Source organism: Pelodiscus sinensis, unplaced genomic scaffold (genome assembly GCF_049634645.1).
Source record: "Pelodiscus sinensis isolate JC-2024 unplaced genomic scaffold, ASM4963464v1 ctg108, whole genome shotgun sequence".
NCBI lineage: Eukaryota > Metazoa > Chordata > Testudines > Trionychidae > Pelodiscus > Pelodiscus sinensis.
In genome coordinates this window covers 196,713-219,112 of record NW_027465888.1, presented here as the reverse complement: position 1 = coordinate 219,112, position 22,400 = coordinate 196,713, and the positions used below count along the sequence as shown (strand labels likewise).

At 71.2% G+C, this 22,400-nt stretch overlaps 1 protein-coding gene across 1 annotated transcript in view; it reads right to left on the bottom strand.

Annotated features, from left to right (window-relative positions):
• Positions 1-3,812: 3,812 nt before the first annotated feature.
• The window catches only part of CIC (capicua transcriptional repressor), a 30,526-nt gene continuing 11,938 nt past the window's right edge, over positions 3,813-22,400 (bottom strand). The window contains 20 exon segments of the mRNA XM_075916052.1: positions 3,813-4,383; positions 5,043-5,174; positions 5,332-5,463; positions 5,881-6,035; positions 10,934-11,184; positions 11,265-11,704; positions 12,045-12,278; positions 12,354-12,529; positions 12,597-12,652; positions 12,654-12,731; positions 12,803-12,990; positions 14,036-15,176; positions 15,784-15,884; positions 16,276-16,495; positions 16,601-16,794; positions 16,872-17,037; positions 18,016-18,198; positions 19,114-19,243; positions 19,447-19,660; positions 19,865-20,014. Of these exon segments, the coding sequence (XP_075772167.1) occupies positions 4,088-4,383; positions 5,043-5,174; positions 5,332-5,463; positions 5,881-6,035; positions 10,934-11,184; positions 11,265-11,704; positions 12,045-12,278; positions 12,354-12,529; positions 12,597-12,652; positions 12,654-12,731; positions 12,803-12,990; positions 14,036-15,176; positions 15,784-15,884; positions 16,276-16,495; positions 16,601-16,794; positions 16,872-17,037; positions 18,016-18,198; positions 19,114-19,243; positions 19,447-19,660; positions 19,865-20,014 (4,637 nt within the window). The 3' untranslated portion in view covers positions 3,813-4,087.

Genomic DNA, 22,400 nt, shown 5'->3' with positions numbered 1-22,400 from the left:
TGGGCGAACGTGACTAGAACAGCCAGAGCTTGGTACCGGGGTGGGCGAACGTGACTAGAACAGCCAGAGCTTGGTACCGGGGGTGGGCGAACGTGACTGGAACAGCCAGAGCTTGGTACCGGGGTGGGCGAACGTGACTGGAACAGCCAGAGCTTGGTACGGGGGTGGGCGAACGTGACTGGAACAGCCAGAGCTTGGTACCGGGGTGGGCGAACGTGACTAGAACAGCCAGAGCTTGGTACCGGGGTGGGTGAACGTGACTAGAACGGCCAGAGCTTGGTACCGGGGTGGGCGAACGTGACTGGAACAGCCAGAGCTTGGTACCGGGGGTGGGCGAACGTGACTGGAACAGCCAGAGCTTGGTACCGGGGTGGGCGAACGTGACTGGAACAGCCAGAGCTTGGTACCGGGGTGGGCGAACGTGACTAGAACAGCCAGAGCTTGGTACGGGGGTGGGCGAACGTGACTAGAACAGCCAGAGCTTGGTACCGGGGTGGGCGAACGTGACTGGAACAGCCAGAGCTTGGTACCGGGGTGGGTGAACGTGACTAGAACAGCCAGAGCTTGGTACGGGGGTGGGCGAACGTGACTAGAACAGCCAGAGCTTGGTACCGGGGTGGGTGAACGTGACTAGAACAGCCAGAGCTTGGTACCGGGGGTGGGCGAACGTGACTGGCACAGCCAGAGCTTGGTACCGGGGGTGGGCGAACGTGACTAGAACAGCCAGAGCTTGGTACCGGGGTGGGCGAACGTGACTGGAACAGCCAGAGCTTGGTACCGGGGTGGGTGAACGTGACTAGAACAGCCAGAGCTTGGTACGGGGGTGGGCGAACGTGACTAGAACAGCCAGAGCTTGGTACCGGGGTGGGTGAACGTGACTAGAACAGCCAGAGCTTGGTACCGGGGGTGGGCGAACGTGACTGGCACAGCCAGAGCTTGGTACGGGGGTGGGTGAACGTGACTAGAACAGCCAGAGCTTGGTACCGGGGGTGGGCGAACGTGACTAGAACAGCCAGAGCTTGGTACGGGGGTGGGCGAACGTGACTAGAACAGCCAGAGCTTGGTACCGGGGTGGGCGAACGTGACTAGAACGGCTGGAGGGGCCTGGAAAAGCCCAAGTGCAGAAGGGGCAGTTAATGCAGCTCGGGGGGGGGGGGGGCTGGGAGGGTGATGAGAACAGCCAGAGTCGACCTCAAGGCTGCATTCAGGGGAGGGGGTGCTCGGAACAGCCACGTTTTGGCCGGAGGGCAAAGGGAAGAATAAAGGCGGGGGGGGGGGGGGTGCTGAGAACAGCTGGAGTTCAGGCAGGGAGGGTAAAGAGAAGAGCTGGGTCCAGGGGAGGGGGGCGCTGGGAACAGCTGCACTGGCTCATACCATCTCCGCACGACAGGGGGTGCTGCACATTCCTCCCCCTCCCGCCAGAGTGGCGGCACCGGTCCACACACGGGGCGGGGCGGGGCGAATCTGACATCATACCCACGGGAAGGAACAGTCCCTCCCCCCCATGGCCCCGCCCATTCCACACAGGGAGCACGAGGCGGACTAAACCACTGTCGCAGGGGGGTAATGAATCTCCCCTCCTGAGGAAATGGATCTGTCCAATCTGCGCCCTTTTCCATAGTCTAGCCTGGGGCCTCATCCCGCCCCATGGACCACTCAATGCCGGTAGGAGAAAGGATCTATTCACAGGACCAATTCCCTTTCCCAGAAGAATGGTATCTCCCACTCTGCAAACCTGGGGGATGGACCCAACCATTAGCTCATATAAAGGGGTATGAAGTAGCTAGGAAAGCATACATATTACCTACCCTGAAAATGGTACAATCCGTGGGTAGGCTGCCATGGGAAAGTGCCCCTACTGCAGGGAATGGTATCATCCAGCCTGCATGGAACTGAGGATGCAGACCCAACCACTGTCCCCGGGGAGGGGGCAGGGGGGAGAGAAGGGGAAGAGATTTAAGGAGACCCTTACCTCCACCCCAGTCCTTGGGAGTACTATTTCCTCCTCCTGGGCTCCTGGATGGAACCATTATCAAAAAAGGGGGCTGTGCTTTCCTGACCTGTTGGCTTGGCCTGATGGGGACAGGGGAATAGGATGTGGGAGGCAAGAATGGCTGATGGGGGACTGGGGATAGGGTAGCAGGGCTGGCTGGGGGGGGGGCAGGAGCGCTGATGGGACAGGGTCTAGGGCTTCCTGAACCCTGGGGGCAGCCACCAGCCCCACTCAGACTGCCAGCAGCTGGGGGGGGGGGGGGCGCACCACACTACTAAGCCCCTCCACCACCTGTCACAGCAGCGCTGGGGAGCAGGGGCCGTGGGACAGGGCACTGTGGAAGGGCCTGGACCTGCTGCTGACGAACTGGCAGGGGAACAAACTGCTTTGTAGACACCAACCCTGGCTCGGTGCCATGGGCCAGCACGAGCTAGCTGCACTGCGACACCCACTTCTGCCTGCAGCTGCACCCCCACACAAGGCCCTGAGCCACTACCCCCCATGCTCACACTTCAGCCAGCCCGCCCCCCACATTGCAGGGCAGTCCCCCAACCCCGGGCATGCAACCCTGGGGCCCTTTGCAACGACGATCAAGTCGAATATCCTAGCTGGAGGCTGATTTTTTGCTTGGCTCCTGGGTCTGCAGGAGGTTTGTGATCCATGGGGGGGGGGGGGGGGGGCACAGAGAAAGGGCAGGGGTGCTGGGGTAAGGTACATGGACCAGAGATCTGGGGTCAAGAGATCACACTAAGGGGGGGGCTGGTGCCATCTCCAAGGGGAGCAGGCTGGCAGGGTTGGGGGGGCACAGGAGGGAAAAGCCCCAGGGAAGGGAACACAAGCTAGGGGAGGTCTGACAGGAGTGGGCCAGGGAGGGAGGATGTGGGGGGGGGGATGGGAGGAGCAGGTCCTGAGGCCTTAAGGGAGTTTTCCTGTTGCCCGGGGGAAAAGAGGCCAGATGTGCCACATGTGGCTAGTGAGCCAGGGGCCAACTCCCTGAGGGCAGGAGGGGCTGGGCCATGCCAGAGCCCCAATGGGGCCTGTGGGCAGACCTTGGATTTGACCCTGCCCTGCCTCATGCAGCTGGAGGGTTGAGGGGGAGGATGTCCTGCAAGGCTGCAGAAGGTGGGTGGCATTGTCCAGCACTGTCCCCACCCCCGCACAACAGGGGGCGGAGCACGATGCAGGATCAGGGCGGAGCCCAGCCCTGCCCCCACCCCCACACGGCAGGGGGCGGAGCACGATGCAGGATCAGGGCGGAGCCCAGCGCTGTCCCCACCCCCACACGGCAGGGGGCTGAGCACGATGCAGGATCAGGGCGGAGCCCAGCGCTGTCCCCACCCCCACACGGCAGGGGGCGGAGCACGATGCAGGATCAGGGCGGAGCCCAGCGCTGTCCCCACCCCCGCATGGCAGGGGGCGGAGCATGGAAGGGAGAGCTTGACAAGCCACCAGTGCATCAGGTCGCAAAATATTTAACATTATTAAAAGTTGTCACTTTACAGGTGTCCATGCCCCTGCGGTCCCCACGGCGCCGGAGGCGGGGCTGGTAGGCTGGAATGGGCGGAGCCACAGTCTGGAAGGGAGGTGGTGGCATCTATGGAGGAGCAGACCATCCCTGCAGGGAGGGGGGGCAGAAATTGGTGCCAGAGGTGGAACAGACCATCCTAGTAGGGGGGCGCAGGCGCTGGTGCCTGTGGCAGAGCAGACCATCCCGCCTGGGGGTGTGGGCGCTGGTGCCCGTGGCGGAGCAGACCATCCCGCCTGGGGGTGTGGGCGCTGGTGCCCGTGGCGGAGCAGACCATCCCGCCTGGGGGTGTGGGCGCTGGTGCCCGTGGCGGAGCAGACCATCCCGCCTGGGGGTGTGGGCGCTGGTGCCCGTGGCGGAGCAGACCATCCCGCCTGGGGGTGTGGGCGCTGGTGCCCGTGGCGGAGCAGACCATCCTCGCAGGGGGCACTGGAGTCCATAATGGAGCAGACCATCCTGGGGAAAGCAAGGAGAAGTCTTTGCCAGGACCCCTGGTTGGCAGGGGAGTTGCAGGAAGGCGGGCGAAGCTCCCACAATGCTTTGCTTCCAGCCGTGCCACTCAAGGCCCTTCATCTGCTGCTGCCTGCAGCGCCCCCCGGGGGCGAGGCCTGGTTACTGTCCCAACCGGAGCCACCCCCAGGCTCTGCCCCGGGCTCCGAGTCCTGGGGGGGCGCAGACTCTGGGGGCTGCCCCTCTGCAGCGCTGGCACTGCCCGGCCCCCCAGGCTCAGGCGTGCTCGGCGCCTGCTCCGTGGGGGTGGCCGCCTGCATGATCTTCTGCCGCACCTCTCGGATCTTCAGCTGCAGGCAGACCTTGGTGGGGAAGATGTCGGAGTAGCGGGCCTGGAACGCAGCTGTGGCCTGGGCTGTGGGACACAAGGCACTGTCAGCAACACGGGGGCTGGTGATACGGGGACCCCTCGCCCGGCTCTGGGACACGGCCCTCGGGGGGAAGGGGGGGCTGGTGATACGGGGACCCCTCGCCCGGCTCTGGGACACGGCCCTCGGGGGAAAGGGGGGGCTGGTGATACGGGGACCCCTGGCCCGGCTCTGGGACACGGCCCTCGGGGAGGAAGGGGGGGCTGGTGATACGGGGACCCCTGGCCCGGCTCTGGGACACGGCCCTCGGGGGAAAGGGGGGGCTGGTGATACGGGGACCCCTCGCCCGGCTCTGGGACATGGCCCTCGGAGGGGGGGGCTGGTGATAGGGGGACCCCTCGCCCAGCTCTGGGACACGGCCCTCGGGGGGGGGGGCTGGTGATAGGGGGACCCCTCGCCCAGCTCTGGGACACGGCCCTCGGGGGGGGGGGGCTGGTGATAGGGGGACCCCTCGCCCGGCTCTGGGACATGGCCCTCGGGGGGGGGGGGCTGGTGATAGGGGGACCCCTCGCCCAGCTCTGGGACACGGCCCTCGGGGGGGGGGGGCTGGTGATAGGGGGACCCCTCGCCCGGCACCAGGGGGCATCCCGGGACTAGCCAGGCTCACTGCACACCCTGGCGCCTGCCCCACGGCGCCCGCACTGGCCTGAGGGGAAGAAGCCGTGGTCCTGGAAGAGCTGCATGACCAGCGCCCGCCTCTGGTCCAGGGTGCGGCGCAGCGACGAATACGGCACCTTCTCGTACTCCAGCTCCCCGAGCACGTCCTCCGCCTCGGCGCCTGCAGGAGGGGCTGTGAGCACCGCCCTCTTCCCCCGGTGAGCCCCGCCCCTTCCCCTGGTGAGCCCCGCCTCTCCAGGCCCCGCCCCTTCTGTTCCCTCCTCCCCTTCGCATTATCCACGGCCCCGCCCCGGCCAGGCCCCGCCCCCAGGCCTCACCTGTCTTTTCGAAGGTGAAGATGTCGCCCTCGCACTTGGCGCTCTTGGGCGTGTTGGGCTCCGAGCTGCAGCTCGAGCGACGCCGCATCTTCCGCTTGGGCGAGATGGGGTCCTCGGTGGAGGAGTCCAGGTCTAGGGACCGGCCATGGGTCTGCTGAGTCCGTGTCCCTCCCCGCAGCGCACCCCTTGCTCCCCACCCCCGGCGCCCCTCCCTCCCGGCCCCCCCCGGCACCTCTCGCTCCCCACCCGCGCCCCTCGCTCCCCACCCTCACTCCCCACCCAGCACCCACTCCTCACCTGCGGCATCCCCCCCCCGGTGCCCCTCGCTCCCTACCCTCAGGCCCCCCCGGCGCCCACTCCTCACCTGCGGCACCCCCCCCCGGTGCCCCTCGCTCCCGACCCCACCCCCGGCCTCCCCTGCTGCCCCTCGCTCCCCACCCAGCACCCACTCCTCACCTGCGGCCCCCCCGGTATCTCTCGGTCCCCCCCCTGCAGCCCCTGGCCCTCCCTACCCAGGGCCCATCATTCCCGCCCCACAGTCCCGCCCACCGGTGGAGTTCTTGCGTTTCTTGCGGTAGCTGCCCAGGATGGCGCGAGGCGAGGTGGCCAGCGACTGCAGCGTGGGCGAGGGCAGCACCTCCTCCGGCTTGAACTCCGGCAGCTCGGCAAAGCGCTCCTCGAAATCCACCTCGGACAGAACCCTGCTGGGGGGGCGGGGGGCGGGGCCGTCACCACCCGCGGCCCCGGCCAGGCGCCTCGTGGGCCATGAACCAGGGGCCAGCGACCGCCCAAGGGCCCGTGACCCCTGGACTCCCACTGCGGGATCCCTCCTGCCCAAGGGCCTGTGACCCCCAGCGACCCCCCGGCGACCGCCCAAGGGCCCGTGACCCCTGGACTCCCACTGCGGGATCCCTCCTGCCCAAGGGCCTGTGACCCCCAGCGACCCCCCGGCGACCGCCCAAGGGCCTGTGACCCCTGGACTCCCCCTGCGGGATCCCTCCCGCCCAAGGGCCCGTGACCCCTGGACTCCCCCTGCGGGATCCCTCCCGCCCAAGGGCCCGTGACCCCTGGACTCCCCCTGCGGGATCCCTCCCGCCCAAGGGCCCGTGACCCCTGGACTCCCCCTGCGGGATCCCTCCCGCCCAAGGGCCCGTGACCCCTGGACTCCCACTGCGGGATCCCTCCTGCCCAAGGGCCTGTGACCCCCAGCGACCCCCCGGCGACCGCCCAAGGGCCCGTGACCCCTGGACTCCCACTGCGGGATCCCTCCTGCCCAAGGGCCTGTGACCCCCAGCGACCCCCCGGCGACCGCCCAAGGGCCTGTGACCCCTGGACTCCCCCTGCGGGATCCCTCCCGCCCAAGGGCCCGTGACCCCTGGACTCCCCCTGCGGGATCCCTCCCGCCCAAGGGCCCGTGACCCCTGGACTCCCCCTGCGGGATCCCTCCCGCCCAAGGGCCCGTGACCCCTGGACTCCCCCTGCGGGATCCCTCCCGCCCAAGGGCCCGTGACCCCTGGACTCCCCCTGCGGGATCCCTCCCGCCCAAGGGCCCGTGACCCCTGGACTCCCACTGCGGGATCCCTCCTGCCCAAGGGCCTGTGACCCCCAGCGACCCCCCGGCGACCGCCCAAGGGCCCGTGACCCCTGGACTCCCACTGCGGGATCCCTCCTGCCCAAGGGCCTGTGACCCCCAGCGACCCCCCGGCGACCGCCCAAGGGCCTGTGACCCCTGGACTCCCCCTGCGGGATCCCTCCCGCCCAAGGGCCCGTGACCCCTGGACTCCCCCTGCGGGATCCCTCCCGCCCAAGGGCCCGTGACCCCTGGACTCCCCCTGCGGGATCCCTCCCGCCCAAGGGCCTGTGACCCCTGGACTCCCCCTGCGGGATCCCTCCCGCCCAAGGGCCCGTGACCCCTGGACTCCCCCTGCGGGATCCCTCCCGCCCAAGGGCCCGTGACCCCTGGACTCCCCCTGCGGGATCCCTCCCGCCCAAGGGCCCGTGACCCCTGGACTCCCCCTGCGGGATCCCTCCCGCCCAAGGGCCCGTGACCCCTGGACTCCCCCTGCGGGATCCCTCCCGCCCAAGGGCCCGTGTCCCCTGGACTCCCCCTGCGGGATCCCTCCCGCCCAAGGGCCCGTGACCCCTGGACTCCCATTGCGGGATCCCTCCCGCCCAAGGGCCCGTGACCCCTGGACTCCCCCTGCGGGATCCCTCCCGCCCAAGGGCCCGTGACCCCTGGACTCCCCCTGCGGGATCCCTCCCGCCCAAGGGCCCGTGACCCCTGGATTCCCCCTGCGGGATCCCTCCCGCCCAAGGGCCCGTGACCCCTGGACTCCCCCTGCGGGATCCCTCCCGCCCAAGGGCCCGTGACCCCTGGACTCCCCCTGCGGGATCCCTCCCGCCCAAGGGCCCGTGACCCCTGGACTCCCCCTGCGGGATCCCTCCCGCCCAAGGGCCCGTGACCCCTGGACTCCCCCTGCGGGATCCCTCCCGCCCAAGGGCCCGTGACCCCTGGACTCCCCCTGCGGGATCCCTCCCGCCCAAGGGCCCGTGACCCCTGGACTCCCCCTGCGGGATCCCTCCCGCCCAAGGGCCCGTGACCCCTGGACTCCCCCTGCGGGATCCCTCCCGCCCAAGGGCCCGTGACCCCTGGACTCCCCCTGCGGGATCCCTCCCGCCCAAGGGCCCGTGACCCCTGGACTCCCCCTGCGGGATCCCTCCCGCCCAAGGGCCCGTGACCCCTGGACTCCCCCTGCGGGATCCCTCCCGCCCAAGGGCCCGTGACCCCTGGACTCCCCCTGCGGGATCCCTCCCGCCCAAGGGCCCGTGACCCCTGGACTCCCCCTGCGGGATCCCTCCCGCCCAAGGGCCCGTGACCCCTGGACTCCCCCTGCGGGATCCCTCCCGCCCAAGGGCCCGTGACCCCTGGACTCCCCCTGCGGGATCCCTCCCGCCCAAGGGCCCGTGACCCCTGGACTCCCCCTGCGGGATCCCTCCCGCCCAAGGGCCCGTGACCCCTGGACTCCCCCTGCGGGATCCCTCCCGCCCAAGGGCCCGTGACCCCTGGACTCCCCCTGCGGGATCCCTCCCGCCCAAGGGCCCGTGTCCCCTGGACTCCCCCTGCGGGATCCCTCCCGCCCAAGGGCCCGTGTCCCCTGGACTCCCCCTGCGGGATCCCTCCCGCCCAAGGGCCCGTGTCCCCTGGACTCCCCCTGCGGGATCCCTCCCGCCCAAGGGCCCGTGACCCCTGGACTCCCCCTGCGGGATCCCTCCCGCCCAAGGGCCCGTGACCCCTGGACTCCCCCTGCGGGATCCCTCCCGCCCAAGGGCCCGTGACCCCTGGACTCCCCCTGCGGGATCCCTCCCGCCCAAGGGCCCGTGACCCCTGGACTCCCCCTGCGGGATCCCTCCCGCCCAAGGGCCCGTGACCCCTGGACTCCCCCTGCGGGATCCCTCCCGCCCAAGGGCCCGTGACCCCTGGACTCCCCCTGCGGGATCCCTCCCGCCCAAGGGCCCGTGACCCCTGGACTCCCCCTGCGGGATCCCTCCCGCCCAAGGGCCCGTGACCCCTGGACTCCCCCTGCGGGATCCCTCCCGCCCAAGGGCCCGTGACCCCTGGACTCCCCCTGCGGGATCCCTCCCGCCCAAGGGCCCGTGACCCCTGGACTCCCCCTGCGGGATCCCTCCCGCCCAAGGGCCCGTGACCCCTGGACTCCCCCTGCGGGATCCCTCCCGCCCAAGGGCCCGTGACCCCTGGACTCCCCCTGCGGGATCCCTCCCGCCCAAGGGCCCGTGACCCCTGGACTCCCCCTGCGGGATCCCTCCCGCCCAAGGGCCCGTGACCCCTGGACTCCCCCTGCGGGATCCCTCCCGCCCAAGGGCCCGTGACCCCTGGACTCCCACTGCGGGATCCCTCCCGCCCAAGGGCCCGTGACCCCTGGACTCCCCCTGCGGGATCCCTCCCGCCCAAGGGCCCGTGACCCCTGGACTCCCCCTGCGGGATCCCTCCCGCCCAAGGGCCCGTGACCCCTGGATTCCCCCTGCGGGATCCCTCCCGCCCAAGGGCCCGTGACCCCTGGACTCCCCCTGCGGGATCCCTCCCGCCCAAGGGCCCGTGACCCCTGGACTCCCCCTGCGGGATCCCTCCCGCCCAAGGGCCCGTGACCCCTGGACTCCCCCTGCGGGATCCCTCCCGCCCAAGGGCCCGTGACCCCTGGACTCCCCCTGCGGGATCCCTCCCGCCCAAGGGCCCGTGACCCCTGGACTCCCCCTGCGGGATCCCTCCTGCCCAAGGGCCTGTGACCCCCAGCGACCCCCCGGCAACCGCCCAAGGGCCCGTGACCCCTGGACTCCCCCTGCGGGATCCCTCCCGCCCAAGGGCCCGTGACCCCTGGACTCCCCCTGCGGGATCCCTCCCGCCCAAGGGCCCGTGACCCCTGGACTCCCCCTGCGGGATCCCTCCCGCCCAAGGGCCCGTGACCCCTGGACTCCCCCTGCGGGATCCCTCCCGCCCAAGGGCCCGCGACCCCTGGACTCCCCCTGCGGGATCCCTCCCGCCCAAGGGCCCGCGACCCCTGGACTCCCCCTGCGGGATCCCTCCCGCCCAAGGGCCCGCGACCCCTGGACTCCCCCTGCGGGATCCCTCCCGCCCAAGGGCCCGCGACCCCTGGACTCCCCCTGCGGGATCCCTCCCGCCCAAGGGCCCGCGACCCCTGGACTCCCCCTGCGGGATCCCTCCCGCCCAAGGGCCCGTGACCCCTGGACTCCCCCTGCGGGATCCCTCCCGCCCAAGGGCCCGTGACCCCTGGACTCCCCCTGCGGGATCCCTCCCGCCCAAGGGCCCGTGACCCCTGGACTCCCCCTGCGGGATCCCTCCCGCCCAAGGGCCCGTGACCCCTGGACTCCCCCTGCGGGATCCCTCCCGCCCAAGGGCCCGTGACCCCTGGACTCCCCCTGCGGGATCCCTCCCGCCCAAGGGCCCGTGACCCCTGGACTCCCCCTGCGGGATCCCTCCCGCCCAAGGGCCCGTGACCCCTGGACTCCCCCTGCGGGATCCCTCCCGCCCAAGGGCCCGTGACCCCTGGACTCCCCCTGCGGGATCCCTCCCGCCCAAGGGCCCGTGACCCCTGGACTCCCCCTGCGGGATCCCTCCCGCCCAAGGGCCCGTGACCCCTGGACTCCCCCTGCGGGATCCCTCCCGCCCAAGGGCCCGTGTCCCCTGGATTCCCACTGCGGGATCCCTCCCGCCCAAGGGCCCGTGTCCCCTGGATTCCCACTGCGGGATCCCTCCCGCCCAAGGGCCTGTGACCCCTGGATTCCCACTGCGGGATCCCTCCCGCCCAAGGGCCCGTGACCCCTGGATTCCCACTGCGGGATCCCTCCCGCCCAAGGGCCCGTGACCCCTGGACTCCCCCTGCGGGATCCCTCCCGCCCAAGGGCCCGTGACCCCTGGATTCCCACTGCGGGATCCCTCCCGCCCAAGGGCCCGTGTCCCCTGGACTCCCCCTGCGGGATCCCTCCCGCCCAAGGGCCTGTGACCCCTGGACTCCCCCTGCGGGATCCCTCCCGCCCAAGGGCCTGACACGCCCTCCCCATCACTCACTTGTCCACCGAGTCGAAGGTTTTCTTCAGGGGGGGAGGCCGGACCTTCACCTTCTTGCTGGCCCCGCCTTCCTTGCGCTCTGGGCCCTCAGGCGCACCAGGGGTGGGACCAGCCCCCCGGGGCCCCTCCCCAGAGCCAGCAGGGGCAGGGCTGAGCGAAGAGGATGAGGAGCCGGCAGTGGGGGCTGGGGCTTCGGGGCGGCTCTCAGGACCTGGGACCCTCCAGTCAGGAGACACAGGCACCCGGGGGACCTGTGGGGGGGGAGGGGAGGGGAATCATTAGCTCCAGGCATGGGGGGGGGGTGAGGGGGTCCAGCAGGGGGCTCACTCACCGTTTCGGGGCCCTTGGCCCCTGGGGTGGCTCCGGCTGCACTTGCGGGTTCTCGGAGTATTCGCTCCTCGCCAGGCCCGGCGGCTGCCTCCCGCTGGCTCCAGCCCTCGCTGCAAGCGGCCTCGGGCGCCGGGGGCGCGGGTGAGGGAGGGGGCCCGTCCCAGCTCTCCGGCTCCAGGGCTGGGGCGGGCCGGGCTGGCTGGGGCGGCGGGGAGGGGGCCGGAGGCTCCGGAGGCTCTCTGGGGCTCTCCATCTCCCGGGACACGCGGGGCAGGGGCCCCAGCTCTGGCTGCTGCGCCCCTGGGGGCCGGGCCGGGCCAGGCGACAAGGCCGACTCATAGGAGCCCACGGGGATGCTGGCGATAGCGGCCTTCACCTTCTGGGGGGGCTTGGGCGGGGGGCGGGGGGGCCGGGCAGGAGCCGGGGGGAAGGCGATGGGGCCTGTGGGGGGGAGACAGACAGTCAGAGGGGGCCGGGAGAGCCCCACTCACACCTGAGGCCCCCTCCCACCCCATAGCTCCAGCCCTCCCCTGCCCCGCTCCCCCAAGTCATAAGCACATGAGACCGGCCGGCCGGGGGCAGGGCAGGGCCCATCTCGCCCAGTGGCCGGCGCCAGCTGCCCCGGAGGGGGGACCGAAGACAGTGACCAAGCGATTGTCCCGCCCGGCAGAGCCAGGGCCACCGCTCCTACCCCGGCTAACGGCCTTTTAACGTCCCCGCTCCCCCCGCAGCCCAGGGATCCCGCCCTCTGGGGCCCCCAGGCCCGCCTCGCCCCACTCACCCATGGGCCCAGGCCCCGCTGGGCTCTGGCTGCTGGCACTGCCCCCCTTGGGCAGGATGGGGGCAGGGCTGGCCACGCTGTAGACCAGGCTGTGGGTGGGCGGCGGGGCAGGCCCAGCGCTGGGGGGCCCAGGGTAGATGGCCGTGATCACCGGGCCGTTGCAGGAGGGGGGCAGCTGGGGGCTGGGCAGCGGGGAAACCCCCACCTGCCCCGGGGCCAGCAGGGGGCTCTGCCCTGCGGAGAGAAACGCCGAGGATGAGAGGGACGGACGGACGGACCCGCCCCGCCCGGCGCCAGCCCCAGCCTTACCCGAGAGCAGCGGCTGCACGATGGCCGGCCCGCTGGGCCCCAGCGCCGTGAAGCCCAGGGCCATGGGGGCGGGCCCCACGGGGGCCTGCACGTAGGTGGCGGGGCCGGGCTGCGAGGGGGAGGCCGAGGTGCTGAGGGGCAGCGGGTGCCCGCCGGCGGACTGCACGTAGGTGATCCTGGGCAGAGAGGGGCAGAGTTACGAGCAGGCGGGGGGCACACAGCCCCCCCAGGCCCGGTCCCTACCTGGTGGAGGAGGGCAGCAGCACCTTCTGGGCCTGGCTGGGGGGTCCCACGACGGCCCGTGGCGGGGCTCAGGGCGGCGCTGCTCTGCGTGGAGGCCGGGGGCTGCACCATGGGCAGCGGGGTCAGCTGGATGATCTGGGGGGCAGAGCGGGGCCGTCAGGGGCAGAGGGACCCAACCCCCCCCCGCGGGACGGACCCGCGCTCACCTTGCTGCTGGGCTGGGCACCGTTCTGCATGGGCACCGGGAAGGGCGGCGCCACCTGGGCCATGGGGCCAGCCCCACCACCAGGCCGCACGGTCACCTGGGGCACCGCCACTGGCAGCAGCACCTTGCCCTGCACCAGGGGGGCCGTGGCGCCAGGGCCCGGGGCCTGCACGGGAGACACCGACTGGGCTGCGGGGAACAGAGGGGCCACATCAGGCAGTGGGGGGCCCGCCCCTCCCACTCTGGCCCCGCCCCTTCCCCTGCCCTGCTGTCAGCCCCCACCCGCCCCGGCCCCGCCCCTGCCCTGCTGTCAGCCCCCCCCCGGCCCCGCCCCTTCCCTGCTATCAGCCCCCTCCGGCCCTGCCCCTTCCCCTGCCCTGCTGTCAGCCCCCCCCGGCCCTTCCCCTGCTGTCAGCCCCCACCCCCCCGGCCCCGCCCCTGCCCCTGCTGTCAGCCCCCACCCCCCCCCCGGCCCCGCCCCCGCCCCTGCTGTCAGCCCCCACCCCCCCCCGGCCCCGCCCCTGCCCTGCTGTCAGCCCCCCAGCCCCGCCCCTTCCCTGCTGTCAGCCCCCCCGGCCCCGCCCCTTCCCTGCTGTCAGCCCCGCCCCTTCCCTGCTGTCAGCCCCCTCCGGCCCCGCCCCTTCCCCTGCTGTCAGCCCCGCCCCTGCCCTGCTGTCAGCCCCCCCGGCCCCGCCCCTTCCCCTGCCCTGCTGTCAGCCCCCCCGGCCCCGCCCCTTCCCTGCTGTCAGCCCCGCCCCTTCCCTGCTGTCAGCCCCCTCCGGCCCCGCCCCTTCCCCTGCCCTGCTGTCAGCCCCCTCCGGCCCCGCCCCTTCCCCTTCCCTGCTGTCAGCCCCTCCGGCCCCGCCCCTTCCCTGCTGTCAGCCCCCCCGGCCCCGCCCCTTCCCCTGTCCTGCTCTCGGCCCCGCCCCTTCCCCTTCCCTGCTGTCGGCCCCCCCGGCCCCGCCCCTTCCCTGCTGTCAGCCCCCCCGGCCCCGCCCCTTCCCCTGTCCTGCTGTCGGCCCCGCCCCTTCCCCTTCCCTGCTGTCAGCCCCCCCCCGGCCCCGCCCCTTCCCCGCTGTCAGCCCCCCCAGCCCCGCCCCTTCCCCTGTCCTGCTGTCAGCCCCCCCCCGGCCCCGCCCCTTCCCCGCTGTCAGCCCCCCCACTCTGGAGTCACCTCCCAGAGGCAAGAGGCCCCACCCCGGAGTCAGCACCCCACAAGGGGACAGGCCCTCACCTTTGGGCGCCGTGGAGACGACGGTGACCGCGGTGCTGGCGCCCCCAGGCCCGGGCTGGAGGAGGGGCAGTCCGTGGGGCGCGGCGGCGAGCACTTTGCTGCTGGCGGGGGGCAGGGTGAAGTGGATGCTGGTGGCGCCCGCCCCCTGGCCCGGCCCCTTGCCACCGGCCACCTGCAGCTGCTGGGGCAGGGTGGGCAGGATGTACTGCACCTGGGCGATGCCCCCCGCCTTGCCCGGCGCCCCCGCCAGGAGGCCCTGGGGCTGCAGGATGCCGAGGGGCAGCGGCCCGTTGGGCCCCCCGCCCGGGGGGTTCTGGGTAATGAACTGGACCGAGGGCTGCGGCGGCAGCACGGTGACGGGCGCTGGCCCCGCCCCCGTGCCCCCCGCCTGCCCCACCAGCAGGTTGGTCACCACGCTGCCCGGGGCCCCCGCGGCCTTGGCCACCGGGCCGAGCAGGGGCCCGGCCACCAGGTGGGGGGACGGGGCCTGGCTGGCGGGGGGCGGGGCCTTCTTGTCGGTGTAGAGCAGGCCGATGCGCCCCACGGGCAGGGCCTCCGGCTTGGCGCCCCCCAGCAGGGCCAGGGGCGGCGGGGCCGGCTCCAGGGGTGGGGGGCTGAACAGGTGCCCGCTCTCGCCCACCCCCCGGGGGAAGGGCTTGCTGGCGATGGGCACCGGGGTGCTGCTGACCGGCTTGACCACGTTGGTGACCACGGTGGAGGCCGTACGCGCCAGCCCCGCCGCCCCCCCGTAGCCACCGAGCGAGGGCGCCGGCACCAGCACCGTGCCCGTGGGCGGGCGCCCCGGCTCCGGCAGCACCAGCGCCTGCAGCACCCCCCCGGGGGAGGAGATGACGGAGGGGCCGGCGGGGCCTGGCTCCGTGCCCCCGGCGCTCTCGGGCCTCTTCCGGCGGAAGGGGGGGGCTGGTTCAGGGCGCTTGGCCGCCAGGGGGCCGGGGGGCCGGTTCCCCCGAGAGTCCTGGGCCTTGTAGGGACCGGGAGCCAGCGGGAAGGGGCTGTAGGACTTGGCTGGGGGCAGCTGGTCAGGGCCATGGGGCAGGTCCAGCTCTGGGGCGGGTGGCGGGCGGGCGGGGGGCAGCGGCGGGGAGCGGATCACCGGGGAGAAGAGCTTCCGCCCAAAGCCCTGGGGGAGACAGACATGGGGGGGTTAGAGCCTGCCCCCGCCAATCCCCCTCGTCCCCCGTCCGTCAGCGCAGACCCCTCACCCCCCATCATCCCCTCACGACAGCCCACGGCGGCTGCCCCCACCACCCCGTCCCCAGAGCACCCCCGCCCCCCTCCTTCCCCCGGGACCTCACGTCTACCCCAGCGGGGCCCCCTCCCCTGGGACCCCATCGCCCCCTCACGACAGCCCACGTCGGCTGCCCCACCGCCCCACCCCCCCTCCTTCCCCCGGGGACCCCACGTCTACCCCAGCGGGGCCCCCTCCCCTGGGACCCCATCACCCCCTCACGACAGCCCACGTCGGCTGCCCCACCGCCCCGCCCCCCTCCTTCCCCCGGGGACCCCACGTCTACCCCAGCGGGGCCCCCTCCCCCGGGACCCCATCCTCCCCTCACGACAGCCCACGGCGGCTGCCCCACCGCCCCACCCCCAGAGCACCCCCGCCCCCCTCCTTCCCCCGGGGACCCCACGTCTACCCCAGCGGGGCCCCCTCCCCTGGGACCCCATCAGCCCCTCACGACAGCCCACGTCGGCTGCCCCACCGCCCCACCCCCCTCCTTCCCCACCTTGCCGTCGGGCTCCTCCCCCGAGGAGGCGTCACTCTCGCTGTCCGTCACCCTCTCCTTGCACTTCAGGTCGATGTCGGCTGGGTTGAACCCATCCTCCGCTGGGGGCAGAGGGGCGGAGTCAGCCGGGCCCAGCCCCCCACGGAGCTGTGCCGGGAGACGGGGCCTGTGGGCTACGGGCTGCGAGGCCATACAGGGCTCTGGGGTGCCCTGGGGCTCTAGGCAAGTCACAGGGAGGCCAGTGGGGCTCTGGGCAGGCTCCAAAGGGGGCCGGGAGGGGGTCTGGGGGCTCCAAAGGAGGCTGGGGGGGGCCTGGGGAGGCTCCGAAGAGGGCCAGGAAGGGGGCCTGGGGGCTCGGAAGGGGGCCGGGAGGGGGGGTCAGGGGTGGCTCCAAAGAGGGCCTGGTGGGGGGCCAGGGGCGGCTCTGAAGGGGGCCGGGGGGGCCGGGAGGGGGGGCCAGGGGCGGCTCTGAAGGGGGCCGGGGGGCCTCACCGATAACGTCGTCGTCTCCCTCCTCCTCGCAGATGACCATGCGCTCCTCATCGCTCGTCATGTCCTCGCTGGCCACGCGCTGGGAGCGGGTAGCACGGGGGGCCGGTGGCAGCAGGGGGGGCCGGGGCCCCTCGCCCGGAGGCGCGAATGGGGACCCCGAGGGGCCCGGCCCCCCGAACTGCCCCTTCCCGACGGGGTAGGGCGAGGGGCCAGAGCACATCTGCAACACAGCAGGAGCGACCGAGGGCCGTGAGCACTGCACCTGCCCCAATGGGGCCCTGACCCCTCCTGGGGACCCCATATGCCCCCTCACACGCTCCAGTACCTGCGTGAGCTCCTGCAGCGCTTGGCCGTCTCGCTCCCCGGCCTCCAGGCTGTGCACCCCGCTGTGAGAGAAGGCCCGGGGGCGGGGGTGCTGCGCCCCAGACACCGCCACATGGATCAGCCGCTCCCCCGGCACGTGGCCCGGGCCCCCTGCCTTGCCCTCCGGCCCCGCCAGTGCCGGGATCTCGGAGGAGGCTGCAAGGGGAGAAGAAAGGGGCTGAGATGGGGTGGGGGCACAATGGGGCAGAGGGGGAATCGGGGAGGGCTCTCACCTCCCGGCACAGTGGCTGTTCCCGTCTCCGACATGCTGCGCTCCCGCGCCTCCTTGGGGCCGCCCCCAGGCCCTGGCACCGAGGGCTTGGCATCCGAGCTCGACTTCTTCCGGTCCTTGTTACACCACTTCCAGTCAGGGTGCGCCTTGAAATGCGCCTCCTTCACCTGCACAGGGAGTGGGTCAGGGAGCCCCACTACCCCCGTCCGACTCCCCGGGCCCCCGAATTCCCCCACCTGAGTGCCTGGCTGCCCAAGTCTCCTGCTGCCCCCGCAGGTCCCCAAACCCCCAGCTCGCGGGGCCCCCGCGCCCCCTGCATTCCCCTGCCCCTGCAGGTCCCCAAGCCCCCAGCTCACGGGGCCCCCGTGCCCCCTGCATTCCCCCACCCGAGTGCCTGGCTGCCAAGTCTCCTGCTGCCCCCGCAGGTCCTCAAACCCCAAGCTCACGGGGCCCCTGCGCCCCCTGCATTCCCCCGCCCGAGTGCCTGGCTGCCAAGTCTCCTGCTGCCCCCGCAGGTCCCCGCGCCCCCAGCTCGCGGGGCCCCCGCGCCCCCTGTATTCCCCCACCCAAGTGCCTGGCTGCCAAGTCTCCTGCTGCCCCCGCAGGTCCCCGCGCCCCCAGCTCACAGGGCCCCCGCGCCCCCTGCATTCCCCCGCCCGAGTGCCTGGCTGCCAAGTCTCCTGCTGCCCCCGCAGGTCCCCGCGCCCCCAGCTCGCGGGGCCCCCGCGCCCCCTGCATTCCCCCGCCCGAGTGCCTGGCTGCCAAGTCTCCTGCTGCCCCCGCAGGTCCCCGCGCCCCCAGCTCGTGGGGCCCCCGCGCCCCCTGCATTCCCCCGCCCGAGTGCCTGGCTGCCAAGTCTCCTGCTGCCCCCGCAGGTCCCCGCGCCCCCAGCTCGTGGGGCCCCCGCGCCCCCTGCATTCCCCCGCCCGAGTGCCTGGCTGCCAAGTCTCCTGCTGCCCCCGCAGGTCCCCGCGCCCCCAGCTCGTGGGGCCCCCGCGCCCCCTGCATTCCCCCGCCCGAGTGCCTGGCTGCCAAGTCTCCTGCTGCCCCCGCAGGTCCCCAAGCCCCACTCTGCTCCCCGTCCGACTCGCGGGGCCCCCGAGGACCCACGCCCCCAACCCGACTTGTGGGGCCCCACACTGTACCTGGAAGGCCAGGTCGTGGTACTTCTGCTTCTCCTTGGGCCCCAGCGCGTACCACCACTCGCCCAGGATCTTGCTGACGGTGCGGTTGTCCTGGTTGGGGTGCCGCTGGTGCACCAGGGCCCGGTGCCGCTTGCTGAAGATCATGAAGGCGTTCATGGGCCGCCGGATATGGTCCTTCTCCCGCTGCGGGAAGGGGAGGGGGCAGTATGCAAATGAGCAAAGCACCTACAGCCAATCACATTCTTCCCACAGGGAGAGTGGGGGTCCAGGGGAGGGGAGCAACATATGCCTGGCCAATCACATCCCTCTCCCAAGGAAAGGGGGGGGTGGGAGTCTGTAAGGACAAGGGGGTATTAACATGCAAATGAGCAATGCACCCATGGCCAATCACATCCCTCCCAGAAAAACACAGCAGAGGGCCTCTGGGTACAGAGGAGGGGTCAGTATCCAAACTAGCAATGCACCTGCAGCCAATCACATCCCTCTCTCAGGAAGGGGCGGATCTATGGGGGGGGAAGAGATAGACCCTCGTGGTCCATTCCATGTATTAGATAAAGGGGGGGCAGTGAGGTCTCATGGTACATTCCATGTGGGGGATTAAGGGAGCTGGTGAATTCTCGTGGAGCATTCCATGTGGGAGATAAAGGGGGGGGTACCTGGGAGCATTCCAGATGGGGCTAAGGGAGGGTGAGTTCTCGTGGCACATTCCATGTGGAAGATAAGTGGGGGGGGGGGGCGAATTCTTGTGGCACATTCCATGTAGGGAATAATGCACTTGGCCTTGGGGAGGTGCAAGTCTCTCTGGACTGTTCCATGCACACACGTCTGCAGGGGAGGATGGGGCTTGTCTCTGGACCATTCCAAGCACAGGTGAAGGGAGGACAGCTGGTCTCTCCACTGTTCCTGCACATGGTGGGGTGGTCTCTCTGGACCACTCCACACAAGGGGGGGGAGAGGGGGGAGGTGATTTCACTGGACTATTCCATCCACCTGGGAAGATGGAGGGGGTCTCTCTGGACTGTTCCATGCACACAAGGGGTGGGCAGACGGTTTCTGGACTGTTCCATGCACCTGGCATGGGGGTCAGGTCTCTCTCACCTTGTTGGGGCTGCGCCCATCCTTCTCAGAGGAGGAGTCCCGCTCCTTGGGCAGGGCGCTCAGCGACTGTGTCCGGCGCTTCCCAGGCTGCAGCGGCAGCTGGATCTCAGGGGACACGACTGACAGAAACCTGTGCAGGGCGGGTGTCTCTCTCGTAACCCCGCCATGTCCGCCCCGATCTCCCCCCAGCCCTGCTAGTCCCGACCACGTGCCCACAAACAACCCTCCACCAGCCCCATGCTCCCCACAACACCCGCACAAGCCGCACATTCCCCAATCCCTTGCCAGGCCTCCCCCCCCCCCCCCATGTCCTCCAACCCCTCTCCCACTCACGCATCATCATGGTCGCTCTCTGTCTCGCTATCCAGCCGCGGGGGGCCAGGGGTCTCATCCTCAAGCTGAGGGGGCCCCTCTACCCCCCCAGCTGCTGCTGTGGCCTGGGGGGCTGAGGCTGGGCTGTCGGGGCAGGAAGCCACCAACTTCCCCAGCTCAGCCCCTGAAGATGCTCCCGGGAGCTCGTGAGCAACGGCCGCTGATTCTGGAGGCTCTGGTGGGGACAAAGGGCCATGAGAACACGGCAGACAGGGAGTGACATTTCTGTGGGTCACACTGAAACAGAGGATGCCCATCCCCCCCCCAATCATCCAAGTGAAGACCATTTTGGTGGGTCACACACAAAAGCCAACAGCTCCCCTACGCTGGCACGGAGCTGGGCTGGCCGGCAGCCCCCCCTAAGCCTGCCCGCCCTCACCTTTGTTCTGATTGGACACTGCTGGGTGATTGACAGGCTGCTGGCCCTCACTGGGCTGCACGGAGGAGTCTGGCTGGCTGGGGGCCAGGAAGGGCACGAGGGAGTGCCACGGGAACACGGCCACGGAGCGCGGCTCCACGTTGGTCCAGACTGGAAGGGAGAGAGCAGGCAAAGGGTTAAAGATGCAGCCAGAACTGCCCGGTCACCCCGCCCGTAACAGACGGCCCCGCGGCCCTGGCAGAGTGGGGGGCGCTGGGGGGGCTGCAGGAGCAAACCGCTTCCCGGCCAACCCCAGGGAGGTGCGGTGGAGGGGAGCCTCCCAGCACTGATCTGAGGGCCAGGGGAGCGGCAGCCCCCCATGGGGCAGCGCAGGGCAGGGGCACCCTCCAGCCCCATCCCCCAGCTGAGCCCTCCCCCTCTTCCTGCAGGGCCTCCGGCTGAGCAGCACTTCCTCTAGGGCAGAGTTTCCCAACCTGTGGGTCGCCATGACATTTCCAAAGGGTCGCCAGGTGTCTCCCCCGGTGGCTCTGCCCCCCCCCCAGGTTTGAATTGCCCTGGGTCACCAAGTCTTCTGAATTGTCAGGATGGGCCCCCATCTGGAAGAGGTTGGGAACCGCTGCCCTAGGGGAAGGTGGGGGAGAGGCCAGGGAACAAGGACACACAACGAACCCTGCAACAGCCAATAGGACGCAGCACGTCCTGTCACCTGCACAACGCACGCACACGCGCACACATGCACACACACACGCACACGCGCACACATGCACACACACACGCACACACGCACACACGCACACACGCACGCGCACACATGCACGCACACGCGCACACATGCACACACACACGCACACATGCACACGACAACACTACACCACCCTGCAACGTAACACCACGCCCCCCGTCCTGGGCCCACAGGGCACAAAGACACCACGACGCCCTGTATCGCTCCCGGCACCCCAACCTCCCTCACACAAAGCGGCACCAGACACCCCAAGGCAGGCACCCCCGCGCCCCTCGCTCCCACCTACCCCAGAAATGGCTGCGGGCAGCACCCACGAGCACCCAAGGCAACCTCACAAGCAGGCCCCCCCGCAGAGCCCTGGGATGGGGCAGGGAGCTACCCCAAGGGCAAGGGGCCGCACGCCACAACCACTACCCTGCGACGCAGCCGCCCATCAGGTGAACCACCCCTTGGCTCACTGACACGCCAGGGCCCGGCCCAGCCCCCACGGCTGCAGGGAGCCCAGGAGCAGGGCGCCTGAGCGGCTAACTCAATTATTAAAGCCCTTAAGTGGCTGGCGGGGACGCTGCCGGGAAGCCGGCTCTGCCTTCCTGTTCTCCGGCCGGTGACCACATCCCGCGGGGGGGCCAGGATGGGAAAGGATTTCAGTGGGGGGAGGGCGCTGCTGCAGCCCACAACCACGGGGTCACAGCACTGCCCCCTGCCCCTCCTGAGGGGCTGCACTCCACCCACGGAGGAGCCACGGCGGTGGGGGGCACAGACGTCCCCCCTCCAAACACCTCACGCACAAGGGTCCGGCAGGAAACCGGACGTGCACTGGCCAAGTCACAGGGCCAGCCAGGGAGAGAACCCAGGAGCCCTGGCTCCAGCCTGCCCCCTCCCCACAGCCCACCTCTCCCCCACCCAGGAGTCCTGGCTCCAGCCTGCCCCCTCCCCACAGCCCACCTCTCCCCCACCCAGGAGTCCTGGCTCCAGCCTGCCCCCTCCCCACAGCCCACCTCTCCCCCACCCAGGAGTCCTGGCTCCAGCCTGCCCCCTCCCCACAGCCCACCTCTCCCCCACCCAGGAGTCCTGGCTCCAGCCTGCCCCCTCCCCACAGCCCACCTCTCCCCCACCCAGGAGCCCTGGCTCCAGCCTGCCCCCTCCCCACAGCCCACCTCTCCCCCACCCAGAACCCAGGAGCCCTGGCTCCAGCCTGCCCCCTCCCCACAGCCCACCTCTCCCCCACCCAGGGCCCAGGAGTCCTGGCTCCAGCCTGCCCCCTCCCCACAGCCCACCTCTCCCCCACCCAGAACCCAGGAGTCCTGGCTCCAGCCTGCCCCCTCCCCACAGCCCACCTCTCCCCCACCCAGGACCCAGGAGTCCTGGCTCCAGCCTGCCCCCTCCCCACAGCCCACCTCTCCCCCACCCAGGACCCAGGAGTCCTGGCTCCAGCCTGCCCCCTCCACACAGCCCACCTCTCCCCCACCCAGGACCCAGGAGTCCTGGCTCCAGCCTGCCCCCTCCACACAGCCCACCTCTCCCCCACCCAGGAGCCCTGGCTCCAGCCTGCCCCCTCCCCACAGCCCACCTCTCCCCCACCCAGGAGTCCTGGCTCCAGCCTGCCCCCTCCACACAGCCCACCTCTCCCCCACCCAGGAGTCCTGGCTCCAGCCTGCCCCCTCCACACAGCCCACCTCTCCCCCACCCAGGAGTCTAACCCACTAGCTCCTCCCCTCGGAGCTGGGAACAGGACCCAGGCCTCCGGCTGCAGGTCCAAATTACCTCAGACTCTGGGGACACCACCTGAGCTGC